The sequence below is a fragment of the Festucalex cinctus genome, chromosome 16, assembly GCF_051991245.1.
Source record: "Festucalex cinctus isolate MCC-2025b chromosome 16, RoL_Fcin_1.0, whole genome shotgun sequence".
Lineage (NCBI taxonomy): Eukaryota > Metazoa > Chordata > Actinopteri > Syngnathiformes > Syngnathidae > Festucalex > Festucalex cinctus.
Window position 1 is genome coordinate 24,798,545 of NC_135426.1, and position 25,094 is coordinate 24,823,638.

The following is a 25,094-nucleotide window of genomic DNA, read 5'->3' on the forward strand; positions in this document are numbered from 1 at the left end:
ATCACAGTTCAATATGGCCGCCGGTCGAATCACTGAAATGCAGTTACGACAACATCATATAAATAAATAAATAAATATATATATATATATATATACACACTGTCTCAGAAAATTAGAATATTGCAATAAAGTCCTTTATTTTCCATAATGCAATTAAAAAAACAAAACTGTGATACGTTCTGGATCCACTTGGAAACACTTGCAGGTGTTTCGAGTTAATTGGACGATTCAAGTGATTAGTTGAATAGCCCACTTGTCTACTTTTCATCATATTCTAATATTTTGAGATCGGATATTTGAGTTTTGGTTATGCTGTAAACCATAATCAGCAATATTAAAATAAGAAAAGGCTTGCAATATTTCAGTTGATTTGTCATGAATCCAGAATGGATCACATTTTTGTTTGATTTTAATTGCATTACAGAAAATAAAGAACAGAAATATAACGACTATATATATATATATATATATATATATATATATATATATAGACATTTGAAAGTGAAACCAAGGTTCATTTATATGAAGCCTTCTGCAGTCATACTCCATTTTTCATCATGTGACAGCTGTGTGTGTGCGTGTGTGGTGCGCGCGTGTGTGAGCGAGACGCTGATTAAACGTGAGAATTTTTTGATTGCCTCTCACTTGGTCCAACAGTTCGCGTTTACGCGCACACGCACGCACACTTGAGCAAGTGGAAGTCGAGTGCCGCAATGACGACGAATAGCAGTAGGGGGCGTCATTGTCATTTTACAGCCAATCAGCAGTCAGACATGTTGGCCAACAAATTGTTAACGTGTGCCTTATATTTCTTTGTTTTGCCTTTCTAAAGAAAAAAAAAAATGCGGTCGTGCAGACGCAAATTGGATCAATAATCATATTAGGTGGATCAATTTGCAACGAGCGCCTCACTAATCCGTTCTTTGTCTTCAAACATGAGCCACAGCATGCTAGCACGCAATTAGCGCCAGGCTAGGCTTGATGCTAATTAGCTCAAAGGCTGTGAAATGTGCTGACACAAAATGGACGTTCAGAGACGAGAGTCAACAAGCTTTTTGCGTGCGTGCGCACGTGCGCACGTGCAATTGCATCGAGTGCGCTAGGCTAGGCTAAACGCATTAGCTGGCACGCTAAGTTAACAGCGGCCAGACAAAACGGCCGCTCGACTGCGTGCGGCTGCCAGATAACGAGCAAACGCGTCACGTCGACGCCGCTTTTTACACGCCACCACCAACAAACAAAACAGCAAATCACGTCGACGCCACTCGATAACAAACCGATAAATAAGTAAAGATAAGAAATAAATACAAAATGAAGTCGGAGTGACTTGGGCCGGCCGGATCGTAAATAAAATGGCCGGCGGTCATCAGCGAAGCGCCGCAAATTGCGTTGTAACTCAGCACGGCGCGCCAAACGTGCGCCGAGCGTGTGTGCGCGTGCGCGTGCGCGCGTGAACTAAACTGCCCCCGCGGTGGCCACAACGCATCTGGAGCTGCTCGAGAGTTTTGCTCGTCCCCGAGAGCCAAAAACGTCTCGTTGCGACTGCGCCCCTCAAAACGTCCCATAAAGCCCCCCTGCTGCCGTTACCGTGGCAACCAGCATGACGGCGAAAACACGAGCGCGCGATTGGATCCGTCAAAGTACTTCAAGTGTATTTGTAACCGCGCGGTCACGCGTGAGACGATGCTGTCATTTACCGGGTGTCCGCGAAGGCGGCGCGCACAATTACACGCTTGTACACGCGCGCTCGCTCGCTGCTTCGCGTCACACGTCAGCAAAAGTGATGGATGCGGCAAATAACATCAACTTCTGCAGGACGCGCACACACACATTCACACACACGCGCGCGCAGGTGTTGACGTAACGCAATTAAAGTTATTGTCGTCTGGCTGCTGGAATAAAAACATTTGATTTGGTTTCCCTGGCGGAGGTTTCATGCCGCGCGTGTGCGTATGCCGCTCGGCCGCCAAAAAGCCCAACAGCGGGCAATAAAAATAATCAAAGCCATAAAAGCCGTAAAGGCGTTAGCGTAGCGCAGATGCCGCTCGGCTCGCCGGCATCCGAAATCGGCCGTAAAAGAAGCGCCGAGACGCACGCCGTCGCTAGCTTGGCGGCGCCGTGGTGAAGACGACGTACGGCGAAAGACACCCCCCCCCCCGGTGCCTCGTTACTAGAGATAGAACGATAAAAGATTTTTACCGATACCAATTATTAGTAGTGAAGGATGCCGATAACCAATATTTGAAGCCAATATTCAATTTCACTAAAAAGGGACATCAAAATTTGGAAAAAATACAAACTCCAGATCTTATCTTTTTTTATTTTTATTTTAAAGCATATTTTTATTGGGCAACTTTTAGGGTTAGTCAAATATTTTTAAGTTGTTTTTTTTTTCTCAAAATCTTTGTCAAAAGACAAGTTGTGGGATCTCCGAGGCGCAGTAGCATGTTTTCAAAAGTTAAATAAACACAAACAATTATTTTCTACACAAAATAAAAGTCTTCCAAAATTATTACATTTTTACTTCTCTTAGTTTTAATTTCAATCAAAAACAGAAGGTGCAGAGTTCCCAGGGTCGACAAAAATGAAAATAAAAACTTCTTTTAAAAATTTACATTTAAATTAGTTCCCTGAAGTTTACACTTAAAAAAAAATAAAAAATGGCTCTATTATCGGCCATGTGATTCTTCAAAATGGCCGATGCTGATATTTCCCAAAATGCTGAATATCGCCGCTGATAATCATTCTCTCTCTTCTCGTTACGGCTTTCTTGCGCCGTTAGCGTTAGCTTCCTGTTGGCGTACAACAGCAAGCTGGCAAATCGGTGAAAACTGCGAGACAGCGTGCGTGTGTGCGTGAGTTTGTACCCGAACGTGAGTGAGACTGTGTGTGTGTTTGGGGTAGTTTGGTGTGTGCGCGCGCGCGTGTGTGTGTGTGTTTGTGGTGGTGATGCAGCAGCGGCAGCCTTTAGCGCAGTCAGCTAAATGCTAATCCCGCGTCTCCAGCTAACGTAACCTCATCAATCCTGGACTTGTTTGTTCACTTCCTGCGTGTGATGTCATCGTTATTGTGCAACAAAAAGTTGCCAAAACACAAAAGAAACACTTTTGTGTGTTTTCGTTTTTTTTTAATTATTATTATTATTATGATTTGCTCTCAGCACTTAACAAGATGGCCGCCTGGCTCGTTTGGAGCGCCTGATTATGACACAACCCGTGCGTAGTAATTGATCAAAGACTTATTAATAACAGTGCTGCTATAAATAGCTCCTCTTAACCCTTGTGACACAGTTTTTGAATGTATTTAAGTGTGCGATTTTCTAGCTAATGACGTGTCAGAAACTACTTTAGCTGACACAAATGCGCACGCACACGCAGACACGCTTGATATACTTTGCACATGAGCAGATGTGTGAATGAATGTGATGAAGGATACTCACGCACACACTTTTCCTGCACGGGCATGACAACATTTCCTATTTGAAGTTTCACAAACGCTCTTCTGATCCGACGACCTCCGACGAATTCCCGAACCGCTGACGGTTCCGACCAATCACAGAGCGCCATTTCGTTTGGGGGCGGGATATGCAACAGTGACCAAACCAGGAAGCCAGCGCAGACGCTAACAAACAAATCTAACATGGACGAATGGACGCTACAATTAATTCTCTTCTTGCGGAATTACTGGATTTTCCGCATTATAAGGCACATTCAAAGAATGACATATTTTCAAACTTTTTCCATATCTAAGGCGCTACAGTAGAGGCTGTGGTTACGTTATGCATCCATTAGATGGTGCTGCGCTAAAGGGAACGTCAACAAAACAGTCCGATAGGTCAGTCAAACTTTATTCATAGATTACAAAGCAGCTTTCTGACAACTCCCAAAATGAATAAACAGCCGTTTTATTATTTTCTCTGAGCTAAAGTATTAGTACTCGACAATAATCCAAGATGGCGGAATCTTCTGCAGGGTCACCGATAGCGCATTGACAGCGAGACCTGTTGCGGCTCAATATTAATCCATATATGAGGCGCACCGGATTAGAAGGTCAGCTTTTGAAAAAAATGAAGGCTTTTAGGTGCGTCTGTCTTATAGTGCGGAAAATACGGCACTCACCGTTTCCTTGTTGAATGTTGAACAAGGGGGGGGGGGGGGGGGCGCTTCGTGTTTTTCTCGCTGGTAAGATGTTCGCGCTTTTCCCCCCTTCGGCACAAACGAACACGAAATTTTCACTTGCGGCCGTGATTGGTTCATACAAACGTGTAGAATGTCGCGTCGTCCAATCAGCTCGAATTATTGTCCCGCCTTTTCCCGCCAAAATGACTGTGGAGAGTCACCAGATGGACATGTATGGTTATTGCCAATAAATGCCATCAATTTGTTGACGTGTCACGTCATGACGTCATCACGTCGACATCGATGAGCGCACAAGACGGACGCGTCGTCGCTCCCACCAAAAGTCCATTTACAAAAAATGAATAAATAAATAAAGCCCAATAGGCTTTTGCAAACTTCCTCATCGCCATGGAAACACACGGCTTAGCCAGACACTTGATGATTATTATGGGATGTTCCACGCGCGTGCACGCTGTGTGTGTGTGTGTGTGTGTGTGTTTGGAAGGACCACCCAGCAGAAAATCTCATTAGCGAGCGAGGATGAGAAAAAGCTGCCCGAGGATCCGCAAACACACGCGGACGCGCTTTCTGGAAAGTCACGCACACGCAGAAACAAACACATAAAATAAACAGAAGTGCATACAAAAGCATGCACACACCTAAACACATCAAGTCAACTCACACACACACACACACAAAATAGACAAAAACACACACAAACAATCACTCAGTAACACACAATCAAACAAACACAATAACGTGCACACTCAAAAACATGCGTGCAGACACACGCTCACACGTTAACAGACACACAACTGGACACACAAACCCACACATGGAAATAACAGCATCGGTATCGGAACAACACGACTAACTAGACTAAGTGCAATTTGTGGAGAAATTGTGTGGGAATGCTGAAAGCCGAATGTTAACATTTGAATGCATGTGGAACGTTTATGAAGCCAATTGTGAGATAAATGATGAAATGACGACAATCCGATTTACCAACTGTGCCGTCGAGCACCTGGCAATGATGATAAATTACATGTATGGAAAGTGGGCGTGGAAAGTGACACTTAGAAAAAAATGAATGGGGAAAATTTGATATTGAATGTTAAATTTGTGCAAATACTGTAAGTAATGTGAAATCAGACGATATATACACGCCAGGAGGCGTCAAATTTTGAAGCTAGTTGAAATTTGAACAGTATAAATTGGAAGTATTATGTGGGAGTTGTTAGGCAGCAAAAAAAAAAAAAAAATGTATGGAGAATAAAAATGACAATAACATGTGGAAATGCTTCAGCATTCCCACAACTAGACTAAGTGCAATTTCTGGAAAAAAATGTGTGGGAATGCTGAAAGTTGAATGCTAAGATTCAAATGCATGTGGAACGCTTATAAAGAAAATTGAGCGATAAATGACGACCTCCTGGTTACTGCACTTTACCTGGTAATGATGAGAAGTTACAAGTATGGAAGTGGACATGAAAAGTGATGGAAAAAGTGTCTGTCCCATTGAAAATGAAAGGGGAAAAGTTGATATTTAACCTTAAATTGTGCAAATACTGCAAGTCATGTGGAATCAGACGATATATGCGCCGAATGGTGTGAATTTTTCAAGCTAGTTGAAATTTAAATGGTGCAAATCGGAAGTATTGTGTGGGAGTTATTTCACAGAAAAAAAAAAGTGTGGAGAATTAAAAATCACAATAACATACGTGGGAATTCCCACAACTAGACTAAGTGCAATTTCTGGAGAAATTGCATTACAAACTACCTGACAGTAACGGATGAGGGAAAAGCGTCAAATTGTGAGGCCGCGCTCGGACACGCACAATTTTTTCACAAGTTGCGAGTTGGACAAGTGACGCAACAGGCAGAAAGACACACAAAGTGAGCCGGTGTGTGCGTGCGGAGGCCCACGATGAGTCGTCGACCTTGTCGTGACATTTGCTCAAATGAGGAGTTTGCAAACACGCAGCGTTTAAACACGAGCCGCGTGTGCGCGCGTGAGACGACGGTCGAGGCCCAAAAAAAAGTGCGACGTGTCGCGCACGACCTTGAGCAAGGACGCGCCTAACGCACGCGTGCGAACGTTTTACTCTCGCGCGTGTTCAACATTCGCGAGTCGTCCTGCGTTCATTCTTTGTGTGTGCGCTCACTCGAGAGGCGCCTTTGAAAAGGACGTTTGTGTGTCATTTTTGTGCGTGCGCTGCAACTCGTCGTCGTTATTGTGCGACAGCTCGGAGGATTTCGCAGCGTTGCGTGCGTGTGTGTGAGTTGCGTGTGTGTGCGTTGACGGCTGTGAGGTCTTGACCTCGACTCGGCTTCTGCAAAGAATCCAAAAAGATGGCGGAAAAAAAAATTAATAAATAGGGCAGGGGAAAAAAAGAAAAAAAGAAGAAGAAGCAAAAAGTGCGTATCTGTGTTTGTGTGAGCAACGTGTGCGTTTGCGATTGTCGGCCCGCAAAGTCAGACGAGAGCAGAATGACGCGTTTGTAGACTTCTCAATTTACAAATCTGGGCTTCTCTTAACGTGTGGTGGTGATTTTGTCCTAAAGCCCCCAGCCTGTATTTTGCCATTTTGTGTTTGTTTTGTCAACAGCGGGACATTTCTGTGGAAAGACAGAATTTACAACCCTCCAGCCTATTGACTATAGATTAAAAAAAATAATAAAGATTAATAAATAAATAAAAATAAAAATATGAATATAGAAATATATGTATGTAACAATAATTATTATATATATATATATATATATATATATATATATATATATATATATATATATATTAGGGGTGTCACGATTCGCCAACTCCACGATTCGATTTAAATTTCGATTTTGGGGTCACGATTCGATTTTTTTTTCGATTTTTTTTTTTTTTTCCGCTCCCCCACTTTATAACACAGAGGCATATGCTTCTGTAGGCTAAGGCTAGTCTATGATCATTGGTTCTATTCATTGTACAGTAAATCTTATTTCAAAAGATCGGCTACATATAGGTGATGCAATTTCCATATTATTTTTGTGTAAATTTATGTAATATATGATAATTGACATTAGGCAGGAATGATCAAATTCAAAGAATTTATTTACAATATAAAGTTAACCGTCTTGTTCTTACTGAAGTGTAAAATAAAAAATAAAAAAACAAAAACAAAAAGTCACAGTGGGTGCCTGCCATCTATTGACTGTTTTTGGTTACAACAGTGTGCTGTGCGTTCCTCTTAAAATAATGTGCAACAACAACAAAAAATATATTGTATCCAAAGTCATGGAACAAATACAGCCTGAACAAACTATATCCCAACATTTACAGTTGCTGGGCATACTGTAGCGTGGTTCAAGTACACTAATTAAATGTTTGAATCCAGCGTTTTCCAAGGCTGCAGGTCTGCTGCTATAAATAGACCTATGGATCTGGCGTTTCGCGCGAGCTGAAGTGTGTGGAAGTTTCACTGTAAATGAGGATGAAATAGTTGGTTGGACCGTTGTTTTCCCACTTCTAGTTGAATTTGATAAATCTAAATCTTTGTGATGCCTGCGTAAATGTCCCGTCATGTTTGTCGTGTTTCCCGTTGTTATAGGCTGGCGGCTCGGGCCCGCCGCCGGCTCCGCTCCCCTAGTATGTATGTGTGTGTTTGTGTCGGCTGGTGCCCGTATAATAGTACTTCAGTTTGAATGCGCCAGCGCGACACTCTGATTGGAGGACTGTGCCAGCGCGACACTCCGATTGGACGACTGTGCCAGCGCGACACTCCGATTGGACGACTGTGCCAGCGCGACGCTATTGTGTATCCGTGTATTATACCCCTATTGGTTATTGTTGTTTCTCCTCCGTTCTGTCAGTTCTGTCAAATGCGGTTATTATTTGTTCACCTTCCACTTTCACTCCCTTGTCAAACCCCTGCCTGAAATTTCAATTAAAACTACTCAGATGTTAAAGTCGACCCGTGTTTATCTACTCTATATTTTCTGTTATTGTGTTACTTCCCTTCCCCTTGACGAGCCGGGCGTAACACCGTGGCCGAGTACAGTACGCGCACATAGCATATCTTGCAACTGTGGTCTTTTTATCGACAACGTGAACGTTGTCGACATAACTCACCGGGAACGCAAAATGTTTCCAAACTGGTGACGAGAGAAGCGGGAGCGGCTTGAAGCACCATTGCTGTGTCTGTCCGCGCTTGCCATCATGACTGCAGGAGAAGTCAGCTAACAAGTGCCGTTAGCTAGTAGCTGAATGGCTGCGTCTCATTTGCTTTCCTGGGAGGTGGCGGTGGCGGCGGCGGTGGCGGCGGGCGCGGGGGGGGGGGGGGCATCGAATCGTGTGTCCTCTCTTCTATTTCGATGCTCGAAATCGTGACGTAATTTCGATCGATTTCGATAAAAAATCGAAATCGTGACACCCTTAATATATATTAATATTAAAATCAAAATATATATTATAAAATATATTTTTATAGAAATATAATATAAATATAAAATAAATAAATAAAAATAGTAAATAAGATTTTTTTTAAAAACTCGCAATATTTTACTCAACCTAAAAGTTGCTCAGTAAACATATGCTTTAAAATTCCCCCAAAAATTAAGATCTGGAGTTTGTATTTTTTTCAAAATTTTGATGCTCATATTTTCCCATTTTAGTGAAAATGAATTATCGGCTCTAAATATCGGTCATCGGCACCCTTGACTACTAATAATCAGTATCGGTATCAGCCCTGAAAAAAACCCACATCGGTCCATCTCTATTTTCTGAGTGTGCGTTTTTTTTTTTTGCGCCATTTTGTGTCGGTTGTTGGTCTTCCCAAAAGCAAAATGGAGACGAGACGAGACGACACGAGACGAGACGAGACGAGACGTGAAGACGCTTGGCAGCTGCTCGCCGGCGGCGGCGGCGGCGGCGGCGGCGGCGGCGGCGGAAGGCCCGAGCGGAGCCGCCATCTGAGGCCGGCGGCCGGGGGCGCTCGCTTTACGTGTCGGCACGTCTCCGTCGGGACGTCCGACGAGCGCCCGCCGTTCGCAACGCACGCCGGACGCGGGGGACACGCGCAACCTGTGCGGCGTGCGTATGCGTGAGAGTGAGGATAGGAAAAGTTTGGGAAGTTTCATTTTAGTTTGTTTATATTCCGTTTTGTTTCTAAACGTAGATTGTTTTCATATGCGAGTGTGCGTTTGTGTTGTGCACATTTGTCTTCGTATTAGTGTGCGTGTTCGTCCCTCATTTCAGATGGAGGATGAAACATTGTCAGTAAACAAACTATTTGATTGATCGCTGCTATTTTAGGACAACAACATTGCCCTCTTTGTGTGTGTGCGGCCTGCAGGTATCAAACAGCGTCAAGCCCCATTAAACACACGCACGCACGCACGCACGCACGCGCGCTGCAACTCCGCCTTGCTCCTTTTTTTCACCTCCTGATCATTTGCGTCGTCTTTGGACCACAACATCATTTACACGTGGAGGCGAAGCGTGTCGTGTGTGTCGTGTGTGTGTGCGCGCACTGACTTTAATGGCGATCCTGGAGGACCCACAGGTGGTCTGGCGGTTTTTTTGGTCTGAAGATCACATGCATGTTGTGGGAAGACGATTCTGGAGTGACACGACAACCAACATTACAAGAACGGCAAAAAAACACACACATTGGAAATAATGAGATATATACACAAACACACACAAATAAGCATATATTGTTTATATATTAGGGCTATCAGTCAAAAATCAAATGTGTTGGTATTTTTTAGTTCATGGATGCAGTAATTTGAGAGTAAGCAATTGCAATTAACAGCTGTAGTTAAAAGAAGTGTGAAACAATGAGTCATAGATTTGTGTCGAGGTCATTTTCTGCTACTAGGTGGCAATAGTGTTTCATGTTGGACATTGGTGACAGGGACATTTTTCTTTTCAAATTCAGAGCATTTGCTATTTGGAACATGAAGCAACTTGTGGACTCAAGGCCATTTTTGTGTTCATTGTCAAAAAAAAAAAAAAAAAAAAAACATTTTTATCACATTTATTGATGCTAAATTTTGCTATGGTGATTTCTTTACACGTTGTATGTAAAATGAGGCATGAACAACAATTGTAGTGACATTTTAGATGTCTCTTGACATGGTACAATTAACAATATTTCATTCTTCTTGCCATTTAAGGCCTTAATTTGAATGGCTTTTAATGTTTTTTGTTTTTTTATGACCCCCATAAACACGACAGATAATCACACAAACACATTCAGAAGCACACAAAAACAAAAGTCACTCACAGGCATGGACACACACCAAAATAAGATTCAAAGGGGAAAAAAAAGGCAGCGACACAGCACGTTTCCTGCGTGTATCAAGTCAAAGGTCAAAGGAGATTGTCAGCCATGTTGCGAAAGTTGACTTGAGCGGAAGTGAAGGCCTCAAGCCGATTGTTGAAGGAAGCAAATCGTCACTCACCTTCTTCAACTGCTGCTGTTGTTTGTTGCTGTCGAGCATGTTCGGAATCAGTCGACAGCACCAAATTGGTGAAACGCATCGAAGAGAAATCCAAAGTGCAGCTTTTGTCTGGAAGCTTCTCTGTGCGTGTGATCAAACAAAACAAAACAAAACAAAACGCAACAAAAATGTCTGCGTGGACCATCGGTCACATCAGATCAATTGTTTCGTGATCACAAAATTGTCCAGGTGAAAATAATTGATTAGATGAGCGCTGCTGCTTGAGCGAGTTTGTGAACTCGAGGACCGGAAGTGGGCGGTAAACACTTGCGCTGTACTGCCACCTGCTGGCGCCAGCACGAGACGCACGCCGAATAACTATGACGTCAGTATGTCGCGAAATACGCGACTCAAAAATAATTGGACCTGCTTTTAACTACTAAATATTGTTTTCTTTGACTGTGTGACCACTGACACAAATCAATTTTTGTTCGGATGTAGGGGTTTATTTCTTGAAACTATGTCAAACTTTTTCTGGGAAATAATGATTTAATTAACACGTATTAACATACAATGTTTCTACTGTATTGTAGACATTAGTATTTTCTTGAACATGAAGCAATAACGGAGTGACCTTGACTGATAAGCCTGCTCGCAACCGACTGCTTGCTTTCCTGTCGAGCTGACCTTCTCTTTTCCTCCTCCCAAAATCGAAGCAGGCTGCAAAGATTTCATCTTCTCATGATAATTTACTCTCACAGTTCCGTTCTTTTGTATATATTTGAAGCTTCAAATAAGACAAATTGTTTTCCAGACTGTTTTATTCATGTCACCTAACTACTGACAATTCCACAACAAACTCTTAATCTGAAAGATGTTAAGATGTTGCTATTATAGTAACCCAAGTGACAACAATTTTCAATAATTAATTTGGTCGTTCTTTCGGCCACACTTTTTTTTTTTTTTTAATTCACAACCAAAAAAAGTTCGTCTGCTTAGATTTGTGCCTTTCCTATTGGAATTCATATCCATATTGAACTTGATCAAAAGTTGTTGAAACTGTTATGTATTTATTTATTTATGTAAAATATCCAGAGAACCTGTTTTACTGTGCATTTTTATTTTTCAACTCGTCTTATTTTTCGCTTGATAACTTTAATATGAAAATCATAGCTGTAACTGATAATTATATAGCGGTACAATGTTTAAAAAAAAAAAAAAAAAAAAAGTACATGTTAATGTTTAATAATGTAATTAAAATTTTAAAAAATGTATCTCAAACAACCTTTTGACAATGGAAATGAATGGCATTGCCGTTAATTGTTAGATTTATTTATTTTACTTTAAAACTATCATTCTATAACATTGTACAGTATAAAGATGTACAGTAATAACGTAACCAGAATTTTGGTCGCACGACCAACCTGCACTTTGTTTAGCGTCTCTTTATTTCTGTGCCCACCTTCGCCACCTGGTGGCAGTATAAATATAAACCGGGCACACTTCCGTATTGTTAAGAAAAGACAATTTAATGTTGTTCATTCGACATCACGAACTAAACAAATGTACAGTGAATAACAATTCTACTTTGTGAAAATATAAAATCATAAAAAACAAAACACAGCTGAGATCATTTATACTGTATCCATATCAAAGGTATATATAAAAATATGCAGCAAAAGCAGATTGTAAACGTCGAGTCGTTATAGTGCAGGTGGCTAAAAAGGTTTTGGACTGTGAAGAGCTCATATGAATAGAAACCAAAGTGCTGCTGTCGCCACGTCAGTAACCCTTCATGGCCATGGACGAGGCGCCGGCCTGGTCGTGACGTCTCACCTGGTGGATCATCAGGAGGGCCACCAGCAGGCCCAGCAGCTAAACGCGCACGCCACAACGGTTAGGAGGCGCTCTCGCCTGGCGCCCTCGCCTGGCGCCCTCGCCTGGCGCTCTCGCCTGGCGCCCTCGCCTGGCGCCGGCTCGCCCGCCACACAACTCAACTCACCGCCGTGATGGCGAAGCCAAACAGGAAGCCGATGGCGATGTTGAAGAACAAGTCGGCGTAGCTGATGATCAATTCGCCGCACGTCTGCCGGGAACATTTGCAACGCTTACGAAAGTTTGTGTTGAGCTTCACAATCCAGCGTTTGGAAAATCGGAGCCCGATTGGGCTCGTTTGGACAAAGTAGGAGATTGTCCAAGTATGACATCAAGTCACGGCACCAAAATGGATGCCCAAACTCAAAATGGCTGATTTCTTTATTTTATGTTACATAGCATGAAAGGCAAGTTCGCCCAATTCGGCTGATTTTATTTTGAATTTTCGAGCAGATCTAACAGTTAGTCAATTGCCTAAAAACTTCTTTTTTTTTTTTATAACCCAAATTGAGTCAAAAAGGGACCAACTCAACTTTTTGGGTTATTCATAGAAATGAAAAAGGTGTGTCAAATAACCCCAAAAATTGGGTTGCCTTGTGGGTTATTAACTTCATTTACCCAACTTTTTGGGTCGGTTCATTTTTCACCTCATTCAAATACGTTATTCAATTTAGCCAAATATTGGATTAAATAAATAACCCACAAAATAACCCCAAAATTGGGTTGCCTTGTGGGTTATTAATTTCATTTGACTCAACGTTTTGGATGAAATAACTCAACAAGTTGGGTCGGTTCATTTTTGACCCAATTCACAAAACAAGCTCATATGAAATGAAATGGGTTGCTTTGTAGATTAAATTCTTAATTAACTGTAATAATTGTATGAATGTAATGATTAATAACTCAAGAGTGTTTGACCCAATTTGGGTTATTTTTTACTTTTAGAGTGTTGGGAGTTACTACGACTTATTGCTGAGGGAATTTGTGACTTCTTGAAACCAAAATGGCCGACCTCCTGTTGCTTTTTGGCTATGCTAGCTTGATGAAGGTGGACGCGTTTTTGTGTCGTCGGGTTCAACTGGTGTCAGGGTTTGAATTCTGTGTGTTGTGGGTGTGGTCTTACTTGCTGGTAGATCTGATTGGGGCCGGTGGTTCCCTGCAGACAAAATGGCGCCGCTCAGTGACGTGTTAGCGAAGGCGCGGTTGTGGCGGCGGCTACCTGAGGTCGAGCTTTGCAGCCGCTATGTCCGAACGTTCCGAAACCTCCGAAGCCGTCCAGGCCGGGTTCGCACTTGCACGTGGCGGGAATCTCGTCGCCCCAATCGCTGGCGCTCGCCAAGCCGCAACAATGACCCTACAAAGTCACGCCGCAACGTTTCTGAAGCGCGTCGCCGACATGCGCGTGTGAAGGCGGCTTGGCCGTTTGGCTCTCACGCTGTCCTGCAGCTGCTCCAGCATGTTGCGAAATCCTTCCTCCGCCATGAACGGCTTGCTCACCTCGGCCGACGTGCTGCGGAAACTCTCGCGAACCTTCGGCAGCGACAAAATGTGAAACTTAAACGACACTTTTCCAACACTGGACAAGTGCAAATATGTGCTTGCTCTGGTGCTCCAAACAACCAAAAGCAAATTCGGCAAAAAAACTAAACAAAAGCAATATTTGCTAAAGGAAAATCATGTCAGTTCCTGAATACATTTCAGACATCCCCAAAAATAGAATCAAAATACGGAAGACGATTAGGGCCAGTGAAGAGAGGAAGAAAAAAAAAGCTTTGGCATGATTTGAACTTTATAAAATCAGAATTATGACTTTAAAGTCTTTAAATTCTGAAATTAAAGTGAAAATTCTCACAACTCAGAATTCTGAGAAAGAAATCAGAATTCTAACATTAAAAGTCTTCAAATTCTGACTTTAAAGTCAGAATTATGAATATAAAATCCGAATTCGGATTTTAAAGTGAGAATTCTGACTTTAAAGTCAGAATTATGAATATAAAATCCGAATTCGGATTTTAAAGTGAGAATTCTGACTTTAAAGTCAACTCAGAATTCTGAGAATGAAATCAGAATTCTGATGTTAAAAGTCTTCCAATTCTGACTTTAAAGTTAGAATTCTGAAATTAAAGTGAAAATTCTGACTTTAAAGTCAGGATGAATTCTGAGAATAAAGTGAGAATCCTTTTTTTTTTCTTCCTCTTTTCACTGGCCCTAATCCTCTTCTGTAACTAAAAATAAATAAATCTATATTTCATAGTCACTTTTTCCTAAGCAAAGATGCACTTTTTAGTTGGCTAACTGATTTGTTTGCTGTCATGATTGTCTGAATGGCCCAAAACGGGTTTTGACCTTGTTCCTCATGACGACCACCACGATGCCGAAGATCAGCATGATGATCATCCCCACCGCCATGAAGCCGGCAAACTGCCAACAACAAACGAACAACGACAACACGTGAGTGACGCACACGCGCTGCCGCCATCTTCACTTGATTTGATTTGATTTGATTTTTTTGCGTGGCCGCCTACGATCTTGAGGGCGAGCTCCTTCTCGGATATTCCCGCGTAGATTCCCAAACAGGAAATGGCCAGGACGCCGATGGCGAACACCCAAACCCAGCCCAGGCCTGGCGCGCCCACCGCCGACAGCTGCCGCAATTACAAGCCGGAAATGACACAAACACAATTTCACAACAAAATCATTCATTGTCATTTCGATTATTCTTCATTATTTATTTTTTTATTTTTATTTTTTTAAAGCTATTGAATGCAGATAATTGAATTTTGAATCACTGCTGCCACCTGTGGCCAAAAAAATGAAACTGCAGTTTCCCTTCATGTACGCAACGCACACGTGACGTCCATATTCAGACCGAGCGGAAAATTCCAACTCGAATCCAGTCGAATGAACAGCTAAGCTGTTCATCGACTAATTAAAACAAGTTTCAGTCATAACTAGTTCAATAAAAGGCTATTGTAAAGACATTTTTGGAGGCAAATTGTTAAAGTGCAGCTTTGATTTTGATTGGCTGTGAATTTACATCACATTTGAATAATCTAACTAATTCTCTTTTGTTTTTTTAAATACAATGAATTATTATGCCCTAATGAGTAAAGTAATTATCAACTGTAAAAAATCAATTTAAGTAAGAGCGCCGAATAAATAAACTTGCTAATATCCTAAATGAAGGAAAGAAATATTTTGACTTTGCCTGAGGCGAAGGGTTGGTGGGCGGAGTTAAAGATAGGGCGTGCCCAGTCTGCATGAATTAAATTAAACATGACATTGTTGTTGTTGTTGTTATTGGCCATAATGTGGAAAGGTCGCTGTTGGGTGTGTGTGCGTTGTTTGTTAAAACAAACAAAAAAAACGCCTGCGGGAAACGTTTGTCTCCGCCTCCTCGTCACGCTAATCAACTTTTTCCTCCAAATGCAACTTGTTGACTTTGCCGCCATCTGACTGTGATTTCACTTGGACCGAATCCACTCGGGCAGCTCACATAACAAGGAGTGGGAGGGGGAGGGACATTTTGGGGAGGGGGCCCCGTTCAACTCATCCACATCCACACACATGTGGATTGTTTGACATTGGCACAGGGGCAAGATTTTTTTTTTTTTTTTCTTCCCTCTTACGCCGTTTCCCGCCACGGCCTTGACGAGCATTCCAGGAAATTGGACACCTTCCTCACTAACAGCAAACGCTGTTAAACGTTCATCACGGATGCTACGAAGCGAAAAGCGCAAACGCGCTCGCCGCTCCGTCGGGCCGCGATCGTCCTCGCTGGGAAAAATCCGACGGAAACAAAAGCGGACGTTTTCGCTTCCATTCAAGCCAAACGCAGCAAGTTGAAGGAAATTGAAAACATGTGCGCAACAACGTCACACTTTACACATTGTTGGAGTTTTTCCATTCGTTTGAAAGGATTTGTAGGAGCAACAACAACTACTGATCGTTGTTCACATAGTTGATTTTAAAATGTTTTCTGTAGTACAATTTTTTTTTAATAGAAATAAATACTGTAGTAGTTACTAGATGCAACAATATCCAAACATTATTATACGATATTATCACGATATCGCGGGGGCGTTGGCGATATTCAAAAAAGATTGCAGTATTTTAAATAAGAGAGCTCACACTAAAAAACACAATATTGTGCTTTTGTATATAACAGCAATGCATATAAACCAGCTACAATTTCTCATAACAATATTGAGTCACTTCCTTGCTAATGCAAGCACACATTGATCGTTTCACAAGCAAATTTGGTTCCCCTTCATCTGACAATTAGCATCGATTTGAAACATAGAAGGCCAAAACATCCCTCATGAAAATTAAATTGCACTAATAAACTAGCCACTAGAGGGTGCTAGAAATGCACAAATGGAAATCAACCTGACTTTTTTTTTTTTTTTTTTTTAACAGATGTGTTCCTTTTAAATATTGCGACCATGACGACGACGATATTGTGGCAATTTTCATATTACGATGTCACGATATTGCCCTTATCGTGACATCCCTAGTAGTTACCAGGGCTGGACTGGTACAAAAAAAATAAAATAAAAATAATCGGCCCTGGCGTTTTGCCCAACTCTTGCCTAAAGTAGTTCTGCCACTTTATTGACGATGTTTCAGTTTGCTTTCTATATTCGAAATGGATGAATGAACTTAGCCTTGTAAATTGTGGGCCAGTCTCTTGTGGTGAAATGTAGGGAAAAAAAATAATTAAAAAGCACTTCATTGGCCCCAAAAGAGGCCGGCCCACCGAGTATCTGCCCTGTATGCCAGATGGACAGGCCAGCAGAGTCGTAGGAATACTTTTCAGTTTGTTTTATTTAGAGTTGCTGAAGTAATTGTGATTAGTTTTTTTTTTGTTTTTTTTTACAGTAGTTTTGTCATAGTTAAAGTGCTATGAGATGAAGTAGATTATTTTTTTTGACGCCAGGGTTTTGTATTTCTTTTTTTTTTTTCCCCTAGTGTTTTATCGTGAAAATCCTTTTATTTTGAAAGTGTTGGTTGTTTGTGTGGCTTACCTGCGAACTGAAGACGCTGGCCTTCACGGCCCCAAAGATCAGCAGACATCCGATGATCTAAAAAGAAAGAAAGAAATCACAACGCACACCATGACCGCTCACGTCGTGGCCGAAAGGTCGTGTGGGGTCAACTTTGATGTCATGCAACGTGAATCGTGCTTTCATGTGACACGATCGAAGTTTACACGATGGAACGTTCAGAACACCAACACAAGTTGTGCTCCAAACAAAAAGCGAAAGTGTTGGGAGACGTCGTGCAGTCTGACGGAGCAAAAGATAACGTAAGATAACGCGACAAACAGGAAACGAAACCTAACGAAAGGCAAACTGGAACACGCGGACGACGTCGTTCATCTCGGTGGCACCTTACAAACTTCGACTTTTGCCCCCAAGCCAAAATCTAAAACACAATTTGACACGATGCTCAACTTTTAAAGAGACTTGGAAAAGAAGAAATCCCCCTCCAGGCCGCAGCGAAGAAAGAAATGAGAGCAGACATGTTGCAGCTGTAAAAGGAGAATGTTGTGCGCCTCGTTAAAAATAAGAACAAGAAAGAAAAGTGCTGGGGCGGTTTGAAACGGGGGGGGTGTGGGGGGGCGTTTCCCACTTTTGCCTTTTGGGGGGGAAAAAAACACGACCTGAGCTGAACCTTTTTGCTTTTTTTTTGTTGTTTTTTTCAAGTGGAAATCTACTCGGAGTTCCTGGACATTTTTATTGTTGCGTGTGTTGTTACGCAATCACATGCATTCTTCTGGGAACTCGATTCCCTCCAAATTGACAACTTTATCTGTACAAACAAATTACATTTGCTTTTTTTCCCCCCCTTTTGAAAACGTTTCTTCACAGAGCAGTTGCATTTTTATGCTTTGACATGTTTTTTATTTACACTTCATCACCTCCAAATACATTTTGAAAAACCTTCTGTTTGCTTCCAAAAGTTAAAAACACAAATTACATTACTATATACAAAAAATAATAATTAACTCGCCTTCAAAAACAAAATGTATTTTTATGTAACAACAACATGTAATTATTAGCACTCAATAATAACGTCAATAAAAATTAAGCTGAATAACTTTTGGTTGACTTCAAACAAGAAAACATTACTACATTATTATTAATTAAAAAAAAACTATAATTACTTTAACTATACAAACTCATTTTATTCTTATGAGAATTAAATAGTCTTGATTTAAACTGTAGACCTCACCACAAAAAAAAAAATCCATAAACTAAAATAATTCAGTTTTTTCCCAATGGTTAAAACAAACATTTTAAATGATGAAAAATGTATTTTTCCCATGTGAAAAAAAATAGTTTCAGCAACAAATGACACAACAAGCGAGTGACTTCTCATGTTACATGTGGTAAAAGGTGACGTGAGCAAGCAAGTTGTACTTACGGCAAAGACGACATTGAAGAAGACAAAAAGACATTTGAGGCAGCTGTTAATTTTTCCCATCTTGACACGACGGTCGAGCTTGTGCGTGCGTGCGTGCGTGCGTGCGTGCGTGCCTCGCTATGATGAGCTGCAGCTTGTCGGGATGGAAAAGATGGAGAGAGCGATGACACCCAGGACCCGCCCCCGTCCGCCCAAAAAAACAAAACACACACGCACGCACGCACAATTGTGGATGATCGCATTCTTGGGTTTTATTGGAAATACTGTCAAAGCTAAATAACAAAAGTTGAGTTTAAAAAAGTTGAAAAGTGTGTTTTGCATCACTTTTGTTTGACATCGATGACGGGTTGAAGTGTGGAGAGGGCAACACACCCACTCCCTCGGTGTGTGTGCGTGCGCGTCCGTCTTGTACTTTTGCCAAGAAGGCCTCAGAGAAAAGTCCCAAACAGATCAAATGTTCCCGCATCCCGATTGGCCGCCAGGGATCACGTGACTGACGTGTTGATGTAAATCCGACGCACGAAGGCCTCAAAACAAGCCGAAAACTTTCAAGCACGCTCGTCAAAAAGTTTCTGGCCCGTTGCCATGGTGACGCGCATGAGCAGCCTATAACGGCGCGACGCCACATTTGAGGAATGTGCCTTTTATTGTGAAAGCGACTGAGAGGAAGGATGTGTTGTGTGTTTTTGGGTGTCAAGCAGGAAGGACATAGCTGAGCCCGGGTGGGAATTGGGGACCGGTTCGGTCCATCCTGGCGGCCCAACAGGAAAACTTGATTCTTTTCATTTTTTTGGCTCACATTTATGGAAATTGTACTTTAAAAATATATATATCTTTAAAAAAAAAATGTGGCATTGTCAAGGGTGAACTCAAAATGCTCGTTATCTGACTCTTTCTAGAAATGTCATAACAATTTCGAGAATTAATCTAATAATTAACATCATTAAGCCAACAGGTAAGCGGAGCTGCAAGGCACCAGCGTTCTAATTCTACGACAACGGGGTCCTATCCAGCCTGTTTTCCACCTTTCTCTCCACGAACACACCTGATTCATGATCAAGATCGTTATCAGGCTTCTGCAAAGCTTGCTGATGAGCTGATCATTCGATTCAGCTGTGCTGAAGGAGGGAGACATGAAAACAGGCTGGATAGGGGCTCTTGAGGACCCAACTTGGCCATCCGAGTACGACAACGTAGTTCCTTGACAGGAACATGCCTGACAATACTTGTACTACTTTCACTGAGTACAAAAATGTAGATTGAAAAGACAGTTAAAAAAACAAAACAAAAAAAGTCAAATAAATAAAATCGAATGAGACAGCTCGTTGAAAGTGTTTTTCATGTTGGACACGAAGGATAAAAGTTTGAAATGTTTGTTTGTTTGTGTGGCAAAACTGACCTCACGAAGGAAAAGCACGGAGTGGTCCACCGTGATGTCGCCCCCTGTTGGCCTGGAGACAGAAGGCAGGCATTCCTGTGGGTAAGCAATCGTGTTATCGTGCATGTACACACACACGACCAATAAAAAAATAATAATAACAACTCACATTTAGCCGCAGGTGATGACGAGGAAATGAGCGTTCATTTTTCTGGTTGAAACTGGTTTTGGGATTCCTTGCAAGCGAGCACTTGCCCGAGTCGAGATGATCTTTTTTGCAATACAAGATTTCGCAATCAATACAGAAGACAACAACAAATATCGTTGCACTATCGCATACTTACATTATTTATTGTCTTTTTGAGAGCCAGCTTGTTTTTTTTTCTTCTCCTCCAAATACAGTAAAAAGATGACATTGCACAGTGTACACACAGCAGTGGTGCCTTGAGCTGTGAGCTACATTCCTTCCTGGAGCATGCTCTCCACTCAAAAAGCAACTATATTGGTTGTCATGTGTATTTTAATGAGCAAAAAATATCACTGTATAATAGGGCACTTGATCAAAACGTACAGTAATGACATCACTAACTTGTTTATGACGCACTCCTGCATGGGCGTGGCTAAGACAGGATACATTTTTGATGGAAATGCTTTGAGCGGAGTCCAACAAACGAAACGCTTCTTTTCGCTCACGTTAGCATAGCGAGCATTCAGGCTAACGAAACTTTTCAATACTTTACAAAGATCGCGCAGAGACAACAAAATCGTCCTTTTACAACAAACAACTGCTACGGCTCAATTTCTTTTAATGCAACATAAAGAGGCAAAATTAGCATGACAAACTGTTCAGTCACGATTCAAAAATATTTGTGTTCTTTTTTTCAGCATGAAAATAGATCAACTTGATATCGTTGCCCCCATTTGATCATCTTATGTCGCTGCAGGGTCAACATTTATTTAAGACGCCAGCGTGTCAAGAAAGAAATCATGCGCTGCTCCTAAAATGTCATTTTATCTTTATCCAAATCACGGACACAAAATAACACACACTCCCACGCACACAAACATTCGTGTGACTAAAAAGTCCACTGAGAGCCGATCATGCCTCACTGTCTCCCCCATGTGGACAAAAGAAGTAATTTGATGGAAGTGACTCGTTTTTGTTTTTTTTTGCGGAAGTGCGACCGTACGGAGCCCCTAAGGTGACATGGTAGGAAAAAAAACTGCGTTTCCTCGCAAAACATTTTGCGTTCGCAAAGTTGTCATGTCACCATGTCACCTTCGCTGCGCCATAAACACTTCCGGGTCATCTTCCATGTGAACAAAAGCGACGCGTAAACAAAGCAGTGGAAAATAACATGCTCCATCCGAGTCGCTTTTGTTCACATGGAAGATGACCCGGAAGTGCTTACGGCGTACCTAAGGTGAAATAGTAGGCAAAAAAAAACAACAACTTTGCGTTCCCTCGAAGTTGTTTTGCGAGGGAGTGCAACGTTTTTTGTTTTTTTTCTACCACGTCGCCTTAGGGCCTGACCGAGATTGTTGATTGGTTGTTAGTGAAACGTGGAGGCGTGGCCACGCGGGCTCGGCGTCGTGGTGTTGCTATTTGATGGGCGTGTTGGACGCGTCCGCTGGAGCGCGTTGGCAAAGTGCCAACGCCAACGACACCGCCGCGGCCGTCACCTGCAACGCGTGCACACATACGCGGTCATTTTTTTTTTTTTTTTTTTTTTTTTTTACGTATAAGGTGTAGGTGTGTTTACCGCCAAGGTGGCAAAGGTTGAAATGATGCCGATCCTGAGTTTGATGGGGAAGCTCACGTGACTCTTCAGGATGGGACCGCACGGCTGACAAAGACGCACACGCGCACAAACGAATGAACGCCAACGTGCGCACGCGCACGCTCACTACTCTCACATGAAAAATGAACACGGCGCTGATGTGACAATCGTGTCATCGGATACCTTGGAATGAATCAAAGTCTCGTGAACATCGGGAGCGGTCGCCAGCATGCACGGCTCACGTGACGGCGGGCTGACAAGACAAACGAGACAAACTGTTTTCCAAGCGCGTGCGCACGCGCCCCTCGTATCCAAAAGAGTTCGTGTTTCGTGCGCACCTGTCCGGAACGCAGAGACAGGACGCGGGAAGTAGCTCCTCCCAGTCTTGGGGGCCTCTCAGGCCGCAGCAAGCGTCCTGCAGACAGAGACGGCAGCCGTCAGGGGGCGCCAGCGAGCAGCGGCGGCGACCCCACCTGGACCTGCAGCTTGTCCATCTGGTCACGGACGTACGGGTCGGCCCGGTGCAGCGGCGTCGCGTTGACGAACGCCTCGTCGACGGCGGCGTCCATCTGATGACGACAGGAGAGGAGAAAAAGGCTGAGAGGCGCTGTAGCGGCTGGCGGACAGAGGGGGGCGCCAACGGCGCCGGCCGTTTACCTCCACTTGCAGCTGAACCAGCGGCGACGACGCCACCAGCATCGACACCAACTCCACCGACATCACGCCGCTGAACTGAAACGACACAAACATGTCAGCTGCATGTGTGTGTGCGTCAGTTAAATGCAGCATCGTGGGAACAAGTGACAGCACAATGGTCACGTGACGCCCTCTGAAGGCCTTGCACAAATAACTCTCACCAGCAGCAGCAGCGTCCTGAGGTCCAAAGCAGCAGCACAGACGCCGACGAGCGACAAAAGGACGGTGAGCGGTCCGAACACTTGCAGGACCAGCAGACCGTCGCGACTGGAAACTTCCTCAAACAACTGGACGATATACACACACGGTCATCATTCGTGTGCGTGTTTTTTTTTTTTTTTTTAATTGACACAATTTAAAACAAAAACAAAACAAAACTTCAAATCACAATGTGCATGTGTTCACCTCAGCAACAGGGACGCCGACGTCAACAGAGGAGAAAGCAACAGCGATCATCACCACACCGCACACCTGCACAACGGCATCCTTAAAATCTTAACGGGACAATATTTGGAAAATTCCAAAGTGACATTCTAAACTCGTTCACTCGCCGCCATTTTCACATTTCGCAATCCCGTTCGCTGTTTTACCGGATTTTGACTGATTTTGCAAGGCCCACAGAATATTGTCTTCTAATGCTATAAAATCATGGAACCTATCAAAAGAAAGTTTAAAGTCTCTTCTTTCATCAGGGGGAAAAAAAAAGTATGTTTCTATCCGTTTCCATTTTGCAGCAATTAGCATTAGAAGTGAGCGAAGTTTCATCAGTTTTCACAAATCGATTCAAAATTCTAAGTAACTGAGCTTTTTTCTCAACATGGCCCTGGTTGATCTCCTTTGTTCTGCTGCCACCTGCTGGCCGTTTGTGTAATAACTACCATTTCTGCAACCGTTCTTTGCAGTTGAAAGGCTGCATCAAAGCCTTCTGTATGCTCTAGTCTAGCATTAAAAAACAAAAAAAAACAAATACATCTTTGGGACACTTAAAACAAAAAAAACGTATTTATACGTTATTGGGAGCAAATGAGTTAATGGATGCGCCATATATTTATAAACGTGGTTCCACTTTCCAATGCCTGTAAGTCACACGTAAAAAGCGGCAAAACTGATACAAAAAAATAACTTGTTTGGACAACATGTCGTGATATTTGTTGACAATATTTTCCAACTATTTCCACATTTGTAAAATGTACCAATATAATGGCCCCAAAACTTGAGGCAGTTTTGGTTCCGAAAACAACTCCCGTCTCGGTGACGTCATCGCAGGTGAGGTTGGCGTGTGGGCTTACCGTGAGCATCAGCGTGACGCAGACGTCGAGTCCTCGCAAGTGACTCCGACAGCGAGCCATGACCGACGCCTGCAAGAGACCAAACCAAAATAACCTCCAAGCGAGCGTGCGTGCGTGCGTACGAGCGTGATGGATGCGCGTTCCTGGAAGAACATGACCAAGTTTGGAAGATCAGCTGCAGAGGAGACAAGCGAAGGAGGCGAGGACAAAGGAGGAAACAGATGATGACCACCGAGAAAAAAAAAAAAAAATCACATTTGTTTGAAATAAACATGAAACATAGAGGCGAGCTACCACTTAACTTAGCGAAAGAGCAAATAAGAACAAGTGCTTGACACGTTCAACTTGATGTTGAAAAGATAAAGTGGAGGGAAAGAATTCAGTGAGGTCATTAACGTCAACACTGTTGACTCGAGGCTAAAAATAACACCGATATGTGTGCGCCCACTCCGGGACAAAGTGGATCACAGGTCAGAGCAGTTAGCTACAACTGGAATAAATCTAGAAGCAACTCATGTTGGGAGCACCTCAGAACGACTGAAACAAACTTAACAGCACCTTGAAACAAGTGGAATAAATATAAAACACTTTGGAATACGTGGAATAAAAATGGAAGCACATTTGTAGATCAAATGTAGAAAAACCTTGAAACACAAATTAAATCAAAGGTAGAAACGCATTGGAACAAAGTGTGCGTGTTTACGTAATTTTCCATTCTGCGCCTCTCCAGTCGTCCGTGTTCAAAAACGTTTCAATCAAGCAGACGAGTCGGATGAAGGACGGCGAGTCCTGCTCTTCGTCACTCGCACGGCCGCTGCGGGACAATCGAGGAACAGATCGCGAGGAAACTGGAATAACGAAGCGCCTGGCAACAAGTGGAATAAAGTTTAGAGGCACCTTAGAAGAGCTGGAACAAAACTTACAAGCATCCTGCAGCAAAGTTAAAAGCGGCTGGGAACAAAATTTAGAAGCACCGTGGAATAACGGTGCGTGTAAATAAATCTTCATTTCATTTCATTCGGGTTCTACTGAAGCGGAATAAGATTGTTTACACAGAGCAAACAATCAGTGCATGTGGAATAGGAAACAATCTGCACAAA

The 25,094-nt window shown here is 42.6% G+C and overlaps 3 protein-coding genes across 6 annotated transcripts in view; all 3 read right to left on the reverse strand.

Moving 5' to 3' along the window:
• The window catches only part of LOC144003313 (thyrotropin-releasing hormone-degrading ectoenzyme-like), a 48,334-nt gene extending 37,469 nt beyond the window's left edge, over positions 1-10,865 (reverse strand). Inside the window, exons 1-2 of one of the 2 annotated variants that reach the window (XM_077499432.1) lie at positions 10,568-10,864; positions 9,636-9,719 (exon numbers count right to left, since the gene is read on the reverse strand). Coding sequence is in view for 1 of the 2 variants with exons in the window: in XM_077499431.1 (XP_077355557.1) it covers positions 10,568-10,606 (39 nt within the window). In the remaining variant the exon portion in view is untranslated. Of the gene's footprint in view, positions 1-9,635; positions 9,720-10,567 lie in introns of both variants that reach the window. The other variant, XM_077499431.1, reaches the window with a different exon arrangement.
• A 1,189-nt stretch (positions 10,866-12,054) lies between these two features.
• Positions 12,055-18,997, reverse strand: LOC144003728 (tetraspanin-8-like). 2 transcript variants are annotated; one of them, XM_077500254.1, is made up of 9 exons: positions 18,851-18,996; positions 17,449-17,505; positions 14,947-15,066; positions 14,768-14,842; positions 13,856-13,951; positions 13,641-13,775; positions 13,545-13,577; positions 12,549-12,632; positions 12,055-12,421 (listed from the first exon to the last, which is right to left on the reverse strand). In XM_077500254.1, exons 1-9 carry the CDS (start codon positions 18,908-18,910, stop codon positions 12,329-12,331), a joined length of 753 nt encoding a protein of 250 aa, XP_077356380.1. In that variant the 5' UTR covers positions 18,911-18,996; the 3' UTR covers positions 12,055-12,328. The 2 variants fall into 2 exon arrangements, with proteins under 2 accessions (XP_077356380.1, XP_077356382.1); XM_077500256.1 differs by having other exon boundaries at positions 12,319-12,460; positions 12,513-12,632; positions 18,851-18,997.
• Positions 18,998-20,552: 1,555 nt separating this feature from the next.
• On the reverse strand, positions 20,553-24,996 carry LOC144003727 (uncharacterized). Of its 2 annotated transcripts, none has more exons than XM_077500253.1 (10): positions 24,698-24,996; positions 23,995-24,063; positions 23,111-23,176; positions 22,867-22,992; positions 22,667-22,741; positions 22,489-22,578; positions 22,348-22,424; positions 22,193-22,262; positions 21,992-22,075; positions 20,553-21,911 (listed from the first exon to the last, which is right to left on the reverse strand). In XM_077500253.1, the coding sequence occupies exons 1-10, from the start codon at positions 24,707-24,709 to the stop codon at positions 21,831-21,833; spliced, it is 750 nt and encodes a 249-aa protein (XP_077356379.1). In that variant the 5' UTR covers positions 24,710-24,996; the 3' UTR covers positions 20,553-21,830. The 2 variants fall into 2 exon arrangements, with proteins under 2 accessions (XP_077356379.1, XP_077356378.1); XM_077500252.1 differs by having other exon boundaries at positions 22,483-22,578.
• Between the last annotated feature and the right edge of the window lie 98 nt (positions 24,997-25,094).

Bases quoted from the DNA above. Each gene is read 5' to 3' on its own strand.
- LOC144003728 (XM_077500254.1), bottom strand. From the start codon at position 18,910: ATGGGAAAAATTAACAGCTGCCTCAAATGTCTTTTTGTCTTCTTCAAT. The intron at 13,952-14,767 runs GTCAAAACCCGT...TCGCTGCCGAAG, and splicing joins TGGTCGTCATGAGGAACAAG to GTTCGCGAGAGTTTCCGCAG. The intron at 13,578-13,640 runs GTAGCCGCCGCC...TTTTGTCTGCAG, and splicing joins GCTGCAAAGCTCGACCTCAG to GGAACCACCGGCCCCAATCA.
- LOC144003727 (XM_077500252.1), bottom strand. The intron at 22,263-22,347 runs GTGCGCACGAAA...TTGTCTTGTCAG, and splicing joins TGTCTCTGCGTTCCGGACAG to CCCGCCGTCACGTGAGCCGT. The intron at 22,076-22,192 runs GTATCCGATGAC...CGTCTTTGTCAG, and splicing joins AGACTTTGATTCATTCCAAG to CCGTGCGGTCCCATCCTGAA.